This window comes from Hydra vulgaris, chromosome 02 (assembly GCF_038396675.1).
Source record: "Hydra vulgaris chromosome 02, alternate assembly HydraT2T_AEP".
Lineage (NCBI taxonomy): Eukaryota > Metazoa > Cnidaria > Hydrozoa > Anthoathecata > Hydridae > Hydra > Hydra vulgaris.
In genome coordinates, this window is record NC_088921.1 from 56836237 (window position 1) to 56852644 (window position 16408).

A 16408-nucleotide genomic window follows, 5' to 3' on the forward strand; every position below is an offset into this window, starting at 1 on the left:
ACCGTGACGATGGCCTGGCAGATTTTAGTAATAAAAGCGGCCCTCAAATGGAAAAAATAAAAAAGCATTTTGTCGAAACATTTAAATGCAATGGCTTACAGATTTCTATACAATGCAACATGAAAATTATCAACTACCTCGACGTAACTCTAAATCTTAGTGACTGCACTTTTGAACCTTATTTCAAACCTGATAATACACTAAATTACATCCATGCTGATTCAAATCCAAGTATACGAAAACAAATACCACATTCGGTTGAATTTAGATTGTCAATAAATTCTTCTAACAAAGAAATATTTCAAAATACTATTCATCTATATAATGAAGCTTTATTAAAGTATGGTTATAAATGTAGTCTAGTATATAATCCTAAATCAATATCAACTTTAAAACGGAACAGAGCCCGCAACTTCATTTGGTTTAACCCTTCATGTAGCAAAAACGTTAGCACTAACGTGGGAAAATGTTTTTTGAAACTAATTGACAAACATTTTTCTAATAAAAACAAACTGCATAAAATCTTTAAAAGGAACAGTCAAAGTAAGCTACAGTTATATGCAAAGTGTAAAATCTATTGTAAATTCGCCCAACAAATACATGTAACAAAATGTAATTGCTATAATAAAAATCTCTGTCCGTTGTTCAATAAACGTTTAACAAGCAACATTGTATATCAAGCAACTGTAACCACTGCTAATCGTGATTCACCTCCTAACGAAAAATCCTACATTGGTTTAAGTGATACTCCTTTTAAATTAAGATGCGCAAATCACGTTAAATTATTTAGCATCTCTAAATACAAAAACGATACTGAGTTCTCAAAGCATGTATGGAAGTTAAAAGAAGCTTATTTAGTTTCTATAGTTAAATGGAAAATTCTCAAGCGATGTAAAGCATATAATCCAACATCCAAATCTTGTAAGTCATGTCTCACCGAAAAATATGAAATTCTAAAATATTTATTAATACTAATCTATTGAATAAAAGGAGCGAGATTGTTTCTAAGTGCAGACATAGAAACAGATTCTTTCTTTCCAATTTGACACTGGCGATTAAAAAATATTTTTTTCCATGTTATTATTATTATTATTGTCGCTATTATTATTATTATTATTATTATTACTACTATTTTTATTATTATTTGACATCAGAACTCATTCCATTGTTTTTTTTGAATTTTGTAACGGTTTTTTATTTGTATTTTTGAACGGTTTTTTCTTGATTTAAATATATGGCTTATAAGTATAATATAATATTATAATATAAGTGCCGCAAATGGCATAAAACTTTAGGTACCGTAAATAAGTTCATCTGACTTTATATATACATATATATATATATATATATATATATATATATATATATATATATATATATATATATATATATATATATATATATATATATATATATATATATATATAATAAATCAAACGAGTTAACTAACGATAAAGATAAAGAAAATATTAACTTGTATTGAAAAGATAAACTTATTACTTAAAAGACTACAAAACAAATACGTTAGAAGTAAGAAATAGTTATGCAAAATTTAAAATTTGATATTTAAGTTTCGAACATGCCTGCTGCTTCTTGTTTAATGTTTCGTTATTGAAATGCATCCATAGAATGAACATCTGCTATGATTGAACTTAAATTCCAAATAGCGTGCGAATACATAGGAAATGTTTTAGCAATTTTTAACAAGTCGCAATCTAAATTAGACGAGTATTCACCTAAAACAGAAAAGTTTAAATTTAGATATTTAAATATGTTCAATACAAATAAAAAAAAATAATTAAAGAAGTATATATATATATATATATATATATATATATATATATATATATATATATATATAAATATATATATATATATACATATATATATATATATATATACATATATATATATATATATATATATATATATATATATATATATATATATATATATATATATATATATATATATATATATATATATATATATATATATATAATACTAAATACTATGCCTTCAAAAAAAATTTAAACTATTCCGAAGAACAAATATTTATATGGGCCGGAAAAAGCAAACTTAGTCTTATCACCAAGCAGCATAAACTGCACATTTTTTGGTGGGTATATATATATATATATATATAAATATATATATATATATATATATATATATATATATATATATATATATATATATATATATATATATATATATATAATTAATTAGTAAAAAACACTTATCTAACTTTTATCTTCGACTTGAAGTTTCACATTTGCTGGATCATCAGGAAGAGTTACTACTCAGGAAGAGTTATTGCTCTGTTCTTTAAGAACATTGAGCACTCTATTTGTAAAATACACTAACATAATATATATATATATATATATATATATATATATATATATATATATATATATATATATATACAGCGTGGAAAATGAGAAATCAAAGCTGAGCAGTCAAATTGACCGGCTAATAAATAAAATTGACGGTCAATTGTTTTTTTGGGGCGGTCAAAGTTTTAATTGTTTTTTTGGCTTAAATTTTTATTGTAGTAATTATTTTGCATGACGAAACTTTGTAAATAAAAAATTAACTTCATACTTTAAAATGAACGAACTCGTATTCCTTTTTTATTTGTATTTTATTTTTTTAAATAATAAGAAATAAACATTTTTATATTATATCAAAATAATTTATACTGAATACTTAATCAAGTATCGTTTTATGTAATACTACTATAATAATTGCCAAAGATACAATGTAACTTAAAGATGTTTTTTTAAAGATACGCTTTATCTGATTCATTATCCAAAGTTTCATCGAAAGTCAATTTTAAATCTAAAGACTCGTCTGATGACGATTCTAATTCAATTTATGTTTTTATAGTTTTTTTGTTGTTGCTTTTTTTGAATAAATTTTTCAACTTTCTTGTGTAGGCCATCGCAACGTATCTTCGGCCCATAATTCAATAGTAGGATTCACATCAAATTTTTCACTACTTGTTTCATCAGTGCACACCCGAATTAAATTATTTAGCCGTTTTTCAGCTAAGCGATTTCTTGTCTCAATTTTAATTCTATTCATAAGAGAAAAAAGACGCTCAACCTTTCTACAGGCAATACGAACAACAATTCGACAAGAAGTAGAACTGGACTTCAATCTTTTTTCATAGAACTCGAAAAAATTTGATACCATACTTTACGGTACTCAGTTTTATCAGGTGCCAAATATTTGACAGTGTAATCAACTAAGTTATGCCAAGCATCTAACATATTATTTACACTCCCAGTGAAGTCAGCATAACGTAACGGCATATTATAAAAGTCATACAATTTTTCGATGCTATCATCAGCAAATGAATTATTGGTGTTATTTTGAAACCAGCCACCAGTGTTTAGGATTAACATTCCATACATATCAGGAACTGTATTTTGTGCTTTTAAACGCTCTTCTATAGATTCGGCAATTAACGCTACAATCATTGATTTCGAATTCTTAACTAAAGTTAGTGCGTTTGTAAAGTCATAAAGCTCAACATTCTGGAATGAATACTTTCCAGTGTTGTTTGTTATTTTTGCAAGGAAACGTTTGACTGTTGGTAAATCATTAAATTCTTTTTTCTTCAAGCGACTTAACTGTTTTTTAGTTTTTTCAATAAATCTAGATAATGCTACCGAATCAATTTTGTTGCTTTGAAAAGATAAAGATAACAACTTTGTTGGCGATAAAACTTCTATGAATAATGCTATATAAAGAGGTATTCATCAATGATCCCACATCTAATGATACCCTTTAAACTTTGCTCTTTCTGCTTGAGTAAAACCGAAGTCTGCAGTCATGTTTTCGAGATGTTTCATATATACTCCATAATTGTCTAAGTTCATCTCAAATGCTTAAATTTTATGTGCAATCCATCGTGATTGCACATAAAATTCAAGCACTTGAGATGAAAGAACTTTTGTTGTATAAAAAAGCATGAAATAAAGAATATTATTTTATAAAGTATTTTTTATAGATAAAATTGAAAAAAAAAAATCCAATATACCTGATACTTTTTTGGGGCGAATACCTGCAATGTCACATGAATTACCCTCTTCAAGGATAGCAACAAGCTTTCCTAACTGTCGTAACTTTTTTTAGGATTTTTTATAAATGTTATGCGTTTTCAAAATGATGTTATTGACATCATTATACGCTTTTATTTCTGCAAATTTATCTTTTAACGCTATCTCAAGGCGATGTGCAACACACCAACCAAAGTTATCCATGGAATTTTTTTCTGAAGTAATAAATTTACATTTGTCCTACTTCCTCTATTTACAGTTGCACCATCAGCACCAAAACCAACTAATTTAGTTTTAAAATTTTCGATACCTTCTGATTCACAAGGGATTGACTGATTTTATTGAAAACTCCTTCAGATGTTCTATATTCAAGATCAGAAATAGAAAGAACACTCAACGCATATCAACGGTCTTTCCTATTGGAGTAGGATCGAAACTGATAATAAATATAGCTTCTTTTTCAATTACAGATACATCTGTTGATGCATTAATTAAAATACTGAAGTAGTTTAGTGTTTTTAACTTATTTCTGAGAATATTTGACAAACTCAATCCAATGTAATCAATAAAAGTTCCACAAGTTATTTTATTTCTATATGGTTGGCAAAACTCAACACCATGATTTTTTTTCAAACGTAGTATTTTAGGGTATACGCTAAGCGGAAGCTCTTCTTTGGCAATAAAGTATGCTACCTCAAATTTTTTTCTTGTTAAATTTAGATCTTTCGTGGTCATGGTTTTCAGGCCCGATAAAATATAAGTTTGCCGCATTTTTTTCTGCAGGTTGCTTAATTTATCATTTCGTTCGCTTACATCCATTCCTTTACTTTTCATTGCTAATTCGTAAGCTCTTTGATGTGGCAAATCATTTGCATGATCAACTGCGGCACTGTGCTGTATCCTACAACTACCTTCATCGCTTCCTCATTCTGGTGTAGCGATGAAGTTTCTGGTGTAGCGATGAAGTTACATTCTGGTGTAGCGATATCCTTTATAAATATCAATTTGTTTAGAATACTGACGACATACAGTACATTTTAATGCTGTAATATAATTTCCATTATTAAAGATCTCTAGCCATTCATTTGCATAATATTTTGCAAGATTAGTATTTACCCATTTTTTAACTGTTGTTAGCTGTAATTTTCTACTATTGAGTTTTTTCTTTTTTTCAACAGGTGGTTTTAATTCCGATCCTGCTTGTGTTAAAAATGAGAGTGTTGTTTGTCTCTTTTTAGTCTCCTCCATTTTAAAGTGTTGATCTTTGACGATTCTCTTACAATTTAGTAATATAAAAAATGTGCAAATTCGCAATTGTTAATTTGAAAATTATTTAAAAATAACTCATTCATTGCCAAGACTTAGGAAATTCCGGGAAAAGGTTACGAGAAAAATAAATGAAAAAAAAGGAGAAAATGTTATTAGTTACATACATTCATTTTAAATAATAGTTAAATAAGTACTTCAGTCGTTACCTACGTTGAAAAAGAAAAATGGTTGCACATTTTATATCTCATTTGTATCATTTTATATCTTTCATTCATTTTCATTTAAAATCATTTTATTAACTGCTAATGTTAATTAGTTGATAATAATATTAATGCCTCTCGCCGGCAGTTGCTGAACTAATATTTAACAAAATTATGACAATCGTTTTATGAAATATTATCAAAATTATTTATGTTACTTAAAACGAAACTTTATACTACAATATATATATTTTTAAGATTTCAATAATAGAAAAATAAAAAGCGAACGGGCATTTGGTAGTTTTAAATTTATCTAAATATTAAAGTTAACTTCTCAGTCACTCATCGTCAACCGAACAAAGAGTCTTTAAAGTAGAGTCTTCGACCGCGTGCATACACAAAGCAACTCAAACGACAACTTGTTCAAAACTGCTCAGAAAGCAACAGTTTTCTCACCGACCGTGTTGTCAACCCATAGAATGCTTTGACCCAAAATGCGGAGAACACAAAGAACCTCGACAATTTCAAATGCGAACTTACTTTTTTCCGGAGTCTTAACTTATTGAAATCTAAAAAATTTATTTTTTATCACAAAGGGCTTGGTGTGCGGCTCTTAGTCGATAATTTGTAAGTTTTGTTGATTACGGATAAATTAAACTAAAAATAAAAGCATATTTTCATTGCAATTGGAAGCAAAAGGTTATTAGAAAAATAAATAAAATGATATAAAGAAAATATAAATAAAATGTAGGAATAAAAAAAATTTCACCACCAGTAAAATGAAGTTAGTTTTAATAAGTGAAGCAAAATAAATTAATAGTTTACGTCATTTATAATACTCACTTGCAAAGCCATTTAAAGTAGCGTACAAACGATAAAACTATATGAGAAGCTTTTTTCAAAGATTTACATTTTATGAAATTCTAGTATATGCCTTTTCAAAGACATCCTGATAACTTGTTAAACGTTATATAACTCTTTTTTTTTCAACCGGTCAACCTTGGCCGGGAAGAATTCGTTTTGAGAGGTCAAAATAGCAATTTCAGTCATTTTGGGCGGTCAGTGACCGTTGACCGCCCGTTATTTTCCACGCTGTATATATATATATATATATATATATATATATATATATATATATATATTATATATATATATATATATATATATATATATATATATATATATATATATATATATATATATATATATATATATATACAGTATTGGACAAAACATTTGCAACCAACATCGAACAATGCTAAAAAGTGTTCCTAATTTTACATGTCTTAAAAATGAAACGAACTATACTACCACAGCAGACAGTTCAGGAGTCTGGATTCATAGCATGCCATGACATGAGCAATCAGCTGACAGGTGACAGCACACAGGCAGAATTTCGTTGACAAGTGCCATTTTGCAGCGGACAAAACAAGTGCAACTTTTTTGGTTTGTTTTATTTTCTTAAGTCTGGTCCGTGTCAACGTCACGGAAGTTTTTTAATAATTAAAGGAAGTATCCAGAAGTTTCCAGAAGCATGCAGAAGCTTCCAGAAGTTTCCAGAAGAAGCATCTGGAAGCATCCAGAAGTATCCAGAAACATCTAGAAGCATCCAGAAGCTTCCAGAAGCATCGAAAAGAAGCATCTAGAATCTTCCAGAACAGGTTCATACAGGTTCATTTTACTATATAAGAGACGTGTAAATCGACATGTAATTCAGTCAGTATATGGAAGTCAATCAGTCAGTATTATCAAGACAGTTTATCGAAGTGAGTTTTATCAAAGTGTTTTATCGAAGAACATCAATACAAGAAGTGAAATACAACAAGTGTTTCATTACATCAATACAGTCCACATCCAACCAAGACGTTGTGTTCCACAGAGCATTATTGTATCATCACAAGGTAAATGTAACACGGTAAGCCTTGAGAAGCGTGATTATTTATTTTTATTATTTTTATGACTTCAAGTGCAAAAATGGCTCTTGACAGTCTTGGATTGGAACTAAGAAAGAAAATTATTGGCAATTCCTTAAGTGGAATGTCACAAAAAAATATTTGTGATAAATATCGCATGAAAAAATGGACCGTATCAAGACTATGTTCCAAATATCGTTCTACGGGGCAGTTGGCGGCAGATAACAAAGGTGGAAGACCGCGTTCCACCACTTCTAGAGAGGATTCTATGATCGTCAGATCCGTCAAGAAGGATCCCTGGATATCATCAGTCGAGATACAAAAGCAATTAGAGCTGCCTGTATCGGACCGAACAATCAGACGACGTGCTGTTGAAGCCGGATTGTTTTCTCGACGCCCTGCAAAGAAACTGCTGATTTCACTAAAAAACCGGAAGAAGAGACTCCTGTTTGTTACATCTCATCTTGACTGGAATGTGCAGAAATTGCGAACTGTCCTGTTCAGTGATGAATCGAAGTTCAACATCATTGGAAGCGATGGCATTTGCCGTGTACGTCGACCGGCCGGAAAATGCCTCGACTTACGTTACTGCCATAAGACCGTGAAGCATGGTGGAAGCAATGTAATGATCTGGGGGTGTTTTTCTGCTAACGGTCTATGTCCAATACATCGAAACGATTGAATAATGGACCGTTTCATGTATAAAAATATCCTGAAAGATGTTATGTTACCTCATGCTGAATGGAATATGCCAATAAAATGGGTTTTTCAGCAAGACAACGATCCGAAACACACTGCAAAAGTAGTCAAGCAGTGGTTTCAAGACAACCACCTATCGGTGATGGATTGGCCGCCTCAATCTCCGGATCTCAACCCTATCGAGAACCTGTGGGAGATCGTCAACCGCAGAATTAATCGTGAAGGTGTTCGTAATAAGGATCAACTGTTTGAACAAATCCAAAAGGCCTGGGCAGCGATTTCACAAAGTTTCATTGATCACCTGATCAAATCTATGCCTCGAAGATGCAAGACTGTGATCGACAACAAAGGATTCGCCACGAAATATTGATAGCGAAATACAGCTTGGTCAACATTTTGTCGAGTTGCACTTGTTTTGTCCAGAAGGAAATCAACTTTTTTTAATACTTTTGATTAATTTATTAATTTTTGTGTACAAATAATGAACTTTGTGATGAATAAAACTTGAAGAACTTTGTCTCTAAACAGTTACATAGTTATTTCTCTAAATTGAAAAAATGCAGCACTTTTATTTAAAGAAACTAAATTAGCATTATTTGGTTGCACTCGTTTTGTCCGATACTGTATATATATATATATATATATATATATATATATATATATATATATATATATATATATATATATATATATATATATATATATATATATATATATATATATACATATATATATATATATATATATATATATATATATATATATATATATATATATATATATATATATATATATATATATATATATATATATATAGTATATGTATATATACTAAACTATTAAATAAATCAAAAGAAAAAAGATTAATCAATCTTAACTAAAATTCTATTATTAATTTTTTAAGATTGAAAAAAAAAGTTTTTACTTTTTTATTTTTTTGTAAATATGAAATGGGAATCTTGAAGAGTATGAATTTAGGTAACATTTTAAAATTGCATTCATTATTAAATAAAATTTTTTGTACCCCTTCTGAGGCCTCAAAAAATAAAATTTCGCCAACTTTCCTTACCCCGTGGTTAGTTGGAACAAACCTTAAAAACGATTATTTATATGTTATTAGATCCCAAATTTATAGAAATTTAAACTATTCATCTTGGCGAAAACTTTAGGCTATAACATTTATAATTAGTTCAAGCTGGTTGCAAATAATAGTTCGTACAATAAAGCAAAACAGTACTTCATTTTTTTCTAGTTAAGAAAACTCTCTAACATGTTATAAAAAATATATTTTTGTCCAAATAACACATAAGTACGAATATCTATTATGCGCATGTGCGAATCGTTGCAATATTACAGTGGAAGATTAAAATGGTCCAATACGAAGGTTTAATGTAATTTATGGCACATTCTGATAAATGGCTTTGAACGCAACTTCTTAACTTACTGTTGCTGCCAACTAGCCATGGTCACCCCAAATAAGGATTAAAATGGATAAAAAATATATATTAAAAGATAAAATTAAAAAAAAAGTTTAAAATACAATAACCTAATTGTTTTAAAAATTTGAACGTATAACAACTCAACATATTAAGTATAGGCTGTTATGTTAGCTGAGAATGTACCTCATAATAAAATATACAATAAAAATATAAAGTAAAAAATTATAAATAACTACCATTAAGTGTTTTCCATTTCAATAAAACACAATGCACATAAATATTATATTATACATATACTATATATATATTTTATATATACTATATATACTATATATGTATATTTTATATATATATATTATATTATATATATATATATATATATATATATATATATATATATATATATATATATATATATATATATATATATATATATATATTAGGGCCCTGCGAATTGGCATTTTTAGTTTCGAATCGAATCTTGAATCAAAGCAGGTCTTGATTTGCGAATCGAATCGAATCATGAATCGAATCACTAGTTGAAAGAAGTTTTTTATCTTTATTTTTATGTATACTATACAAAATATTACAAAACTTGAATGTTATTTGAACTCTTTTTGTTACTTCTAGCCCAAATTAACCGTTCCGCATTTTGCTCGGAAAGACTATTGCGTTTACTGTCGATCACTCCTGCTCCCACAGAGTTAACTCTTTCAGACGAACAATTTGTAGCTTGAACAGCAAGAAAATCAGTTGCAAATTTGGATAATAAAGGGAAAATGTTACGTTTGTTTTTCCAGTAGAGAATAGAACAATCTGAACGTCCCAACGTTTTCTCTTCGATGTATGCAGTAGCTTCAAATTTTATTGCTGATCTAAAGTTCTTTTCTCTGGTAGAGTAAGATTTTTAGTGATATGTTCAAACATTTTATCAAAAATTGCATTTGCTTCAGATGGCAAATTTGCTACTTCGAGTTGAATTTCATCGGAAATCATTGTAATATTTAAATCGTGTTTTTTTTCAGATGTCATTAGATAAGATTTTACGATTTGTATCTCTGCCAAAGTAAACATTTCTGATTTAAATCGAGGGTCTAAGAAAGTAGCGGTAAGAAAAACGTCTTCACTTAAATCAAACCTCATTTCCAACTGCGTAGTAAGATCGTCAACAAATTGACCTATCCCTCTTTTATCCATTAAGCGAAGATAATTTTTCAAAGTTGTAATGCACAAAGTTAACATCACGTTTCTTAAAATTTCTTCAGCGGAAGTAGCTTTGTGACAAACATTTATTACTTCCAGATTTACAACTGATAAACAGCATGATTCTAAAACCCAAGAGGATGAAATAAGAAACAAGTAGAAACAAGAAAGTTATCGCCATTGTTGGCTTTAAAGTGATCAAAAGTGATGCTAGGTTTGGAGATAAACTGGCTTTTTATACTTTGTTGGAAGTTAATATATAAATCATCGACCATATCACCTAAATTTCGAGATAAAGTGGTCGAGTGTGGTAGATGATATTGCCCTTGAGTAAGCACCGAGCACAGATTAATAAAGCCAGATCCAGAAATTGTCTCAAATGGTTTTCCATCTTCAATTATAAATCTAAGCACTGCACGATCGTAGTTTTTTTTAATAACTGTATCTATTGGAGGTCGAAAAAATACGAATTTAACGAGGAACTTGATGATTGCTCGATTGTGTTAACGGAATTCTTTTTTCTTTTAGTAGCAGATGTGCGCTTTTTTGTTGCTTCTACGAGTAGTTTTTATCGTCACGTTTTAAATGGTTCCATAGATGAGATAAAGTTCCAGTTTTCTGAACAGAATACTTTTTGTTGCAATTTTCTTGTTTGCATTGCCAGAATACTCCTTTTTTTCAAAGAATTCTTTAACAGCCGATTTTTTAGAAGTCATTTTATAGCTTGATGCGAAAATAGTTTGATGTAGCACAAACAAAAAGAATCGAATTTAAAATTACTTTAGTGAAAGCAAAGTCAAACATTAACGACGCAAAAAATAAAAGCTAACTTTTGCGTTACTAATTTGCGTTCCGCTCTGTTTAAATTCCTAATCGACAATTAATTTTAATGAAAAGTATGTTTACGTTCCAAAATTACTCTACCACTGAATTTTCTGATAACATTAATATTGATATTTTAAAAACTTTTTAACGCCGTTTGTATGAAAACATACAGTAATTTAAATAAAAAAATAATTCGAAAAACTCGAATCATTTTTTTCGAATCGAATCTAGAATCGAAGCGACATTTGATTCGCGAATCGAATCGATTCGCAGGGCTCTAATATATATATTATATATGTGTGTGTATATAAGCACAGGAAAATAACTGAAACCAACATTTTTGTAATTGTATAATGTTTTAGTAGAATCATTTCTTTTTGTTAAAATCTCTCAGTCAAACAGTGGGGCAGAATTGCTTAAAAACTGGACATTGGACGAAAATGAAAAAAGGCGTTATAAAACATTTTCCGGTGATAATGTATAAGAGTCTCTAGTCAATCTTATCCACGTGTTTTTTTTTGGGTAGGACTTATTTTTAACCCTGTAGAGCCCATAATTTAGCTCAATTCTTTTGTTTAAAAAATAACTTTATAAGAGTTATTAGTACTACTTTATTTTTATGGTGTTAAAGCTGAAGTTTATTTAAAGTTCCAAATTCTTTTCAGGGATTCTTCAAGTTTAGGTTTGCCGCTATCTTTTGCTAATGATAAAATAATTTTAAAATGCCTAAAGTATACATTAATAGGTCTTTTAAAAAGTGCATTTAAAATAATTTATTTTTATTTAATTTTTTCAAAAAATGTGTTTTTTGTTTATGCGCTCACTTAGATACAGTTTAAATTTTTTTCATTAAAGTCCAATTTCTGTAATTTATTTTATTCATGCAAGCTTTTCCAATCCAAATCCAAAACAAAACAAAAAATAATTTTGTCCAGGTTTAAAACTATTCTGCCACACTGTGAGTCGTTCAAAATCTTTTAGTTCATTAAAAAAAAAAAAAATCTTTAACTAAGCGCATGTATAGGAGAGCCCCCTTGCATTCTCCTGATCCTTCTTTTTTTCTTCTTAGTGTTACAAAATTTATGATTAAGTTCTAATATTAGTATATAAGAACTTAATCAACTTTAGAACTTAAACAGATTTAGACGTTGAGCAGGATGTGCCTTATTTTAAACAGTTTATCTTGCTGAATCTTAAGCGTCTGATATAGTTTAGGGATAAAGATGAACAGAAAAAGGATAAATAATAATAAACATTGCTTAACTCAAATGTTCCACTTGGTTGGTTTCTTTACAACCTTCGCAACACATCAAAATAAGAAATTACTAGAAATTTACTTTGACTTGAACCAATTTTTACATACTTTCAATATTTAGCCTAACCTTTACATAATTTCCTAATGTTTCCTTAAAAAAAGAAATTTTATTTCAATGTTTTAAGTTTAGGTCTATATCATGCAGGAACCTTGAAATTGGTTTTAAAAGTTCTTTTTTTTTGTAAAAATTAATTTTTCTAAATTGTGAACTAACTCAAGTAATTGTGTGTCAGATAGTTAGACCTACAAAAATCTTGACCTACTAAATTGTTTTACGAAAAGAACATCTACTAAAAAGTGGAACTAATTTTTCAGATAACCTACTGAACTGTTTAAACTGTTTTCAATGTATATATATATATATATATATATATATATATATATATATATATATATATATATATATATATATATATATATATATGTATATATATATATATATATATACATATATATATGCATATATATATATGTTTATATATATATATATATATGCATATATAAATATATACATACATATATATATATATATAGGGGAAAGGCGCCTATGATGGCATACTTAACTTTGAAGCTTCATTATTCAGTATCCTGAAGACCAATAATAAAAGTTTTGATATGGATACATTCCTTGTTACATCTAGAACAATAATTACCTTGGGAGTTTTCATCAGTTTTATTTTTTTTATAAGTTATTCTTATTGTAAAAAAAAGCACAAGTATGCCATCATAGGCAACCACTGCTCCTATGATGGCATAGGGGAGGATGGGGCTAGTTAGGATCGAGGGTAACTTAATGATTTCATTTAACCTTAGATTCTTCCCTCAGAAAAGACAGAAATTACTCGAAACCACCCTAATTTACCATTTCATGCTACACACCAGCATTGTATAATTAAATTTAAAAAAATGCGCATGCGCATAGGATATATTGCGTTTTACGTATTTTTTTGATCAAAAAAAAATGTTGGAGCATCGCTTTCTTTTAACTTTACTTAAAAATAAGTTTTTCTTATAAAAAAAAAGGTTTTCCCAACTCGTCAATATTTCAACACCCCCAACTCGTCAGTATGCCATCATGGGTAAAAGTCATCATTTTCATTAAAACAAGCTGTGTCTGCTTTGTTCAAAAGATAAAATTAAAGTAACTATTCCACTAAATGCACAAAACTTGAATATAAAATGCATGAAAATTTCATTTCTGCACAGTAAATAGTAAAATCACAATCTTAAATATATGAAGGAAATAAAACTACAACAGCACATCCCAAAATCGATTTTTGTTGATTATAAAAACAATATTTGTGCACAAGGGACGTTTTTTCACTAAAACTGATGTAAAGTCAGTATAGTCATGTAGGTCTAATCATTTTTTTACCAAAACTAATTTTTATGGAAATATGACCGGTATGCCATCATAGGCGCTATGCCATCATGGGCGCCTTTCCCCTATATATATGAATATATATATATATATATATATATATATATATATATATATATATATATATATATATATATATATATATATATATACATATAACCTACTGAACTGTTTAAACTGTTTTCAATGTATATATATATATATATACATATATATATGCATATATATATATGTTTATATATATATATGCATATATAAATATGCATATATATATATAATATATATATATATATATATATATATATATATATATATATATATATATATATATATATATATATATATATATATATTGATGTTATCATTTTAACGGTTTGTTTTCACTATAATGATTTTTTTTGATACAATTTTCATTTAATATACCTGATGACGCTGATCACAATAGATCAGCGAAATACAGAATAATATATATTAAAATAAAAACAAATACTTATTCAAAAAAAAGTTTATACGCAGCCGTATTTATTGAATTCTATATAAATTTTATCTCATAACAAAAAACTTTCAAAGATTATATATACCATAAAATCTCCTAAGCACTTTCACTTAAGCTTTGAATATTCATATAACAAGCATAAATAAACGCTTTTTAAATTTTTTTTCCCTAATTATACAGACAACTATATCATTAACTTATATTGTAAAAATAAAGTAATAAAAATAAAACTTAGAATTCGTTATTTTTTTAAAAGAGAATAGCTAATTTGACCAAACTTTCATTATTATCTCATAAGTTCAATTTGGGGCAAATAAAACTTATTATAACAAGTGTGTGCTTTTTAATATAATAATTTGTTATAATAATATGCATTATAAAATATGATATGTGGAGAAAGTTAAAACTTTCATCAACATCTCATAAGTATTTTAAAACTTTACTAATTTTAAAGAAAAAAAATAATTAATATTTGAAAACCAAAATTTGTTAACGTAGTGACTCTTGATAATTCTAGTTCTAAATCATTTTATTCAATACTTTGCTTATTTTAGAGTTCAATAGTATGCATAATTTTAAAACTCATTGTAGAACAAAAGTTGGTTTAAATGGAAATACCCATGCATTTTAATTATTTATTCTTAAATGACCAAAGTTACATGATGACTGAACTTAGGTGATTATTAAGATAATTAAAAACAAAAAATGAAAAAAGTATGTATGTATAAATGAATGTTAGGTGCCAAACTGAACAACTTTTATTTAAACTTGTCATAGTAAAATTTTATTAGAACATTTTATCAAATTGTTAAAAATCTGATACCATATGATACAGCGAATTTTTAACAATGTAATACGATAATTAAAAAATTTTTTTTTTAATGTTTCAAATTTTATAAATTATAAATACAAAAGAAGGGTGTATACAGTACAATCTCTCTAATTCGAATTTCCTTAATTCGAAAACCTCTATAATTCTACTAAAGTCACCGTGAAATGCACTCAAGAAACTTTTTTGTTCAACTTTTTATAATTCGAATCTCTATAATTAAAAACCTCCACAATTTGAATTTTTCAGACCTGTCAGATTGTCTCTGTAAATCGAACTTTTTAAATTTTTGTTGTATAAAAAGCTCGTTAACCATCGAACTCTTTTTTCAAATTTCGAATGTTTTGATTTTTTGTTAAACAATTAGCGTGAATTATTTCCTTCTGTTTAAAAAAAATCATGGCATCAAAAAGACTGCATAAAGACAACAATTTAAAGCTGAAATACGAAGCTCTACTGGAATTGGAGAAAGGAAAAACAAATAAAGAGGTTTCGAAAATCTTTGATATTCCACTAAACACTCTTTCAATCTGGAAAAAGAATAAAGATAAAATCTTTGACGCTTTTCATCAAGGAAATTTGGCTAAACGGGTGAAAGTTGATACGTATTATCAAGTCAACAAAGCTGTACTTAAATGGTTCATACGAATGAGAGCTGATAATGTCCCAATCAGCGGTTTGCTGGTAAAAAAAAAAAAATTTATATTTTGCGAAAGAGTTAAGCTTCGAAAATTTTCAAGCTTCGGATGGATGGCTAGACAAATTTAAG

At 27.9% G+C, this 16408-nt stretch overlaps 1 protein-coding gene across 5 annotated transcripts in view; it reads right to left on the reverse strand.

Moving 5' to 3' along the window:
- Positions 1-1469: 1469 nt before the first annotated feature.
- LOC101240747 (uncharacterized) overlaps positions 1470-16408 on the reverse strand; it is a 48330-nt gene continuing 33391 nt past the window's right edge. For 2 of the 5 annotated variants that reach the window (XM_065791463.1, XM_065791461.1), the window contains one exon: positions 1470-1736. In XM_065791463.1, the coding sequence (XP_065647535.1) occupies positions 1609-1736 (128 nt within the window). In that variant the 3' untranslated portion in view covers positions 1470-1608. Of the gene's footprint in view, positions 1737-5776; positions 6197-16408 lie in introns of those variants that run through there. The other 3 variants (XM_065791460.1, XM_065791462.1, XM_065791464.1) reach the window with 3 other exon arrangements.